Here is a 3,283-nt window from a genome sequence, read left to right on the forward strand (position 1 = left end):
CCTGGTGAGGCGCTGTTAACTACAAGGGGGCGCCGGATCCCTACACGGTGTACAGTATATACTATAATTATTAGTAGGACGGCACAACGGAGGCAGGCGTTTACCTGTGGTCGACGGGGATACTTAGCCACACACTGCGAGGTTAAGGAACAACAATAACAACTGTCAATTAAATGAACTCGACTGGTGTCAGCTGGATGGAAATTATAGAACTGTTCGATCATGATGGAGTAAATGTTGACAGTAAAGCTCTGTCTAACGCCCATTACTCGTTTCTCGGCTCTAAAAATATAATCTGAAGTGGCTTGAGTTTAACTGTAGACATGTCCCGACGATGAAAGGGTAAGCACAACTTTCTTTAACCCAGGAATGCAAGAAGAATTTCTTAGGCTAAAAAAAAAAAAAAAAAAAAAAAAAAAAAAAAAAAAAAAAAGTCAAGTGTTGCAAGCAAGAGTAAACAAAGAGGTCTACATACAGAATGTGATAAGCGGTGCACCTGCTGTTTTCCTTCCTCTCTCCCTTCTCCCCCTCCCCCTTCCCCCATCCTCTCCTCCCTCCCCCAGTACTGTGGAGTGGAGTCGCGTAGTGGATGTGGATGCGAGCTAGGAGCAAAGCCATTCTGCTTTATGGCTGTGTAATTATTGATGACTTTATATTTTCGGTGGAATTTACTATTTTACATCTGATATATAAACTTCTGTACATAGTTGACACACGCTTATGGTATACTGTATATGACATTATACAGGTATACAGACAGACAGATAGATGTACTGTAGCTACAGACAGATACAGGTAGACAGACTGAAAGATAGATAGATATATAGACAGATACACAGATAACCAGACAGATAGAGAGACAGATATATAGGTAACAGATATAGACAGACAGTTAGACAGACTGACAGATAGATGTATATATGGATAAACAGACAGACAGATAGATGAATAGCTTAACAGTTACAGCTAGAGAGAGAGAGAGAGAGAGAGAGAGAGAGAGAGAGAGAGAGAGTCAAACAGATGCACAGATCATAGAGATCTTATGGATGGGTGTGCGTGGGCGGGATTTAGACTACAAGGGAGGGCTTAGGGCGTGGTGAGCGTGAATTTGGGCGTGGTGGGCGTGGCTAGGAATGTTGAGATAGGGTGGGAGACGCACCACCTTGGTTATAAAATATTTTAATATTCTCTCTCTCTCCCTAAAATAGGGTACTAACTCGCTCGACATGGTGTTGATTATTTCTCAAGCTTACAATCTCTCAGCCTGGAAGATCAATTCGTCACCCTTCCACCTCTTTTCATCTCGTATAATAACTTGCATTCCGGAAAGTGTAGTGAAAAACAAAAATCCTATACTATTTTCATTTTAAATTGTCCTAAAATTACCACCTCTTCATCATAAGTGCCTGGTTTACACTAGAATGCGATGTTGGTCACAAAGAGGTGCTGTGGAAAGAATGTAGGGCCACAGCAGTGTCTTTTTCTGCCGCTGAGCTACGTGAAATAAGCCGTAAAAGGGTGAAAATGTAAGTCTAGTTAAGGTGAATGAACTGCAGTCCTTTAGTTTTGAACCTTTGTCGTTGGGCCGGGCTACAAACGCCTTGGTCACTGAGTTACTGCGGGAACGATTTTAAATTAGTCCTTTGCTGTCCCCAAGAACCTCTAGAACAGTGGTTCCCAACCTTTTTACTGTCTTTTCTCCCTTCAATCAGTTCACCTGTTCGGATTTCCCCCTTCATATAGACAAGGAAAAAAACAGTCAAAACACAAAATTTATTTGCTTATTAATACAAATAACATAATAAAAATTAGTAAATTAAAAGTTCCTTTCTTTAGTTGTGACTCAGTCATTTAGTGGGATGGCTGAAATTGCTTTTTGTTTATCAGTGCCTCAATGTCAGGGGAGGTAGTAGACAGCGAGCAACGCATGTCACATTCCACTTCAAGACGGTTTCGTACTTTGGGTTTGATTGTGAGTAAAGCAGAGAGACCAGACTCACACAGATAAGTTGTGGAAAACAGGATGAGAATTTTCAATGCGTTGGTGCTCAGCTGTGGATATGCTCCGCGCACATGAACCCAGAAATCCTCGAGGTCTTGTGCACGAAATTTATCCTTGGCAGAAAAGTCATGTATGAGCTCCAAGAACTCATCTTGCACTCCCTCAGGAACATCATCCACCTGGCACATGAATGGGTTCCTCGCCAACTTCATTGAAATGTGTTCAGTGTTGATACCAAGGAAATATATAACGTTTGAAGTCATCCCCTAAAAGTACCATAAATGTTGATTTATATTTTTAAATAGTACTTGAAGAAAAGTCAATCGCCACATTCTACGAGTTTTTTTTTTTTTTCTGTCGGCTAGTAGTTAGTAATTCGTATTTCCCTCAAAAAATTTCCCTCCTGGAATCCTGAAATTTCCCCCCAGGGGGAAATTTCCCTCAGGTTGGGAAATGCTGCTCTAGAACAATTATGAGGGTCTGAATACAATCCTTCTATATGATACCCTGATACCCAAATCCACCTTCGTTTAGAGTTCTGAGTCTTAAGATAAATGTTTTACTGGTTGGATTTTTTGGTCGCATTTCACCCAGCCAGGCACCTGGCAACACACGTCACCCCATGTTGTCGTACCGTAGCATCCTGGAAGTCTCCCAAGCAAGTCCAGCGTTACCATGCGAAACCAACTTTCTTAGTGCGTTTTTCTTTTTGCCGGACTTTATGCTTCCCTATTATAGTTTTTTTTTTTCTCCGTTACACGCTGCCAGGTAAACATTTAAAATGGCTTTAATATGTGACTGTCACTTGCACAACCACCTCTAAGTTACTGTTATCACTAACGCCGTCGTTACCAACAGCATTGTCACGACCATTACCACAACCACTGACAGCATTACTTCGCCGTTAGAATATCCTGAATAAAAGGATCACGCCTCTCTCGACTGAAATGCAGTTCTTTATTCCTTCTCATTCAGTCCTCTTCCTTAAATTCATCAGTTACTTTCGGGCTCAGCTTCAGCTCTTTTCATCCCATTCATCATTCTTCCTCCCTTCTGTAATACCCTTCATGTTTTCCCTACTCAGCTGCAGCGGTTCTATCCATATCATTCTATCTTCACGCATAAACTCCTCAGTCCTATCTAGACCCAACTTCAGTCCATTTCTTTCTCATTAGTTCCACACTACCATCATTCCAGTCCTTCTCATCGTTTTTTAGACTCATCTTTTCTCCAGTATTTCATCTTACACTCCACCTTCCTTGCAGACTCTCAATAATCTTA

General features: G+C 41.3%; 1 protein-coding gene across 1 annotated transcript; it reads right to left on the reverse strand.

The window, feature by feature from the left end:
• Window positions 1-1,851: 1,851 nt before the first annotated feature.
• Window positions 1,852-2,265, reverse strand: LOC145410469 (protein FAM200A-like). The gene has a single exon (XM_080280626.1). It carries the CDS (start codon window positions 2,263-2,265, stop codon window positions 1,852-1,854), a length of 414 nt encoding a protein of 137 aa, XP_080136752.1.
• Window positions 2,266-3,283: the final 1,018 nt, after the last annotated feature.

The sequence above is a fragment of the Coenobita brevimanus genome, chromosome 10 (assembly GCF_032717465.1).
Source record: "Coenobita brevimanus isolate Jiangsu-jjx chromosome 10, ASM3271746v2, whole genome shotgun sequence".
NCBI lineage: Eukaryota > Metazoa > Arthropoda > Malacostraca > Decapoda > Coenobitidae > Coenobita > Coenobita brevimanus.

Coding starts and splice junctions, on each gene's coding strand:
- LOC145410469 (XM_080280626.1), bottom strand. CDS start 2,265: ATGACTTCAAACGTTATATATTTCCTTGGTATCAACACTGAACACATT.